The sequence below is a fragment of the Cornus florida genome, unplaced genomic scaffold, assembly GCF_030987335.1.
Source record: "Cornus florida cultivar Cherokee Brave unplaced genomic scaffold, ASM3098733v1 CherokeeBrave_3.0.0_Hap2_Chr03, whole genome shotgun sequence".
Lineage (NCBI taxonomy): Eukaryota > Viridiplantae > Streptophyta > Magnoliopsida > Cornales > Cornaceae > Cornus > Cornus florida.
Genome location: NW_026775573.1, coordinates 35,638,446 through 35,639,726, shown reverse-complemented (window position 1 = coordinate 35,639,726; position 1,281 = coordinate 35,638,446). Strand labels below are relative to the sequence as shown.

At 38.4% G+C, this 1,281-nt stretch overlaps 1 protein-coding gene across 1 annotated transcript; it reads left to right on the top strand.

The window, feature by feature from the left end:
* Positions 1 to 372, top strand: LOC132301437 (protein PELPK1-like). The gene has a single exon (XM_059798687.1). It carries the CDS (start codon positions 1 to 3, stop codon positions 370 to 372), a length of 372 nt encoding a protein of 123 aa, XP_059654670.1.
* Positions 373 to 1,281: the final 909 nt, after the last annotated feature.

Genomic DNA, 1,281 nt, shown 5'->3' with positions numbered 1-1,281 from the left:
ATGGCTTGCACTTATCACCACCAGTACACATCCATTGTCTTGCCACTGCTGCTCATCACCTTGGCATCAATGACTGGTAACAAAATCGTGGTAGAGGCACGCCACCTGCTAGAGGTAACCTTGCCTGAGCTTCCTAAACCTGAATTGCCATCATTTCCGGATCTCCATACACCATCATTTCCCAAGCTTGATTTTACATTTCCGGAACTTCCAAAGCCTGAGCTACAAGTGCCAGAAATTCCTGAACTGCCTCATCTAGATATATCTGATCTCCATGACCTGCTGCCTAAGTTCACATTTCCGACCATTCCAACCATTCCCGATATACCTAAACCTTCTCTCTCTGCATCCCACTCAACCACCACCCCTTGAACTTTCAAGTTGCCTTCCTTGATATTGTATCAGCTTATGCTTGGCATTTCACAAACTCCGGGACGACTTACCATATTTCATCTTGTGATTTCTTTCTGAACAGATTTTTTTTTTTTTTTTTAATTGTGATTTTCCAGTTGTATTGGTGGTTGTTTCTGTTGGCTTTTAAGTTTGTCATTTCTGATGTCTCTTTGAGTTTGCTTGATACCTTGTTTCTCTAGTAATTTCATCGATTATGGTTTTTCTATCAACTACTGCTATGCAAGGCGGCCACCTATTCTCAAATTTCTTTTCCCTCATTTGAAATCTTATGCAATCAAAAATTTTCAGTTGTGTTGAGAAGGTAGACGTGATGTCTCGAGAGCTAATTTGATTACAACATCTAGCATTTACCAAAGAAGATGAAGGCAATTTATATAAGCGGTTGTTGGGAACCTTAATGGCATAAAAGAAAGCCCTTAAATCAACATAATAATCTTCTTCTTTGTTTAACATACCTGGGAATCACACACACAACACACAGTATTCTGAAGCTGTAGTAGTAGTTAGTTTTCCTCAAAGTAAAAACCACACATATCTTTGTGCCTTACTCTTTGGAGACTTCTAGGCTCTCACTCAGAAGCCATTGTAATGTTTGTAAGAGCAAAACATGAAGATAATTTTTGTTCTGACTAGCAGCGGTGAAACACTTCTATAGAAGTAGTTCAGAGGAGAGAAATGGTCATTTTGTGGATCACTAAAAAATTATTCATTTTTTTGGGGGGTGCACAACACTGTATGTGATTATTTAAGTGTTTTTTTTTTAAAAACCAAATCTGTATAGATGCAAAGGGGTATACCCCAGAATTACAGCAAGAAATACATATCGAAGCCCCACATGAAAGGACTACGAATTGTTTTCTTACCAAA

What these genes read in the sequence shown, in the direction of transcription:
- LOC132301437 (XM_059798687.1), top strand. Translation starts at nt 1, where the DNA reads ATGGCTTGCACTTATCACCACCAGTACACATCCATTGTCTTGCCACTG.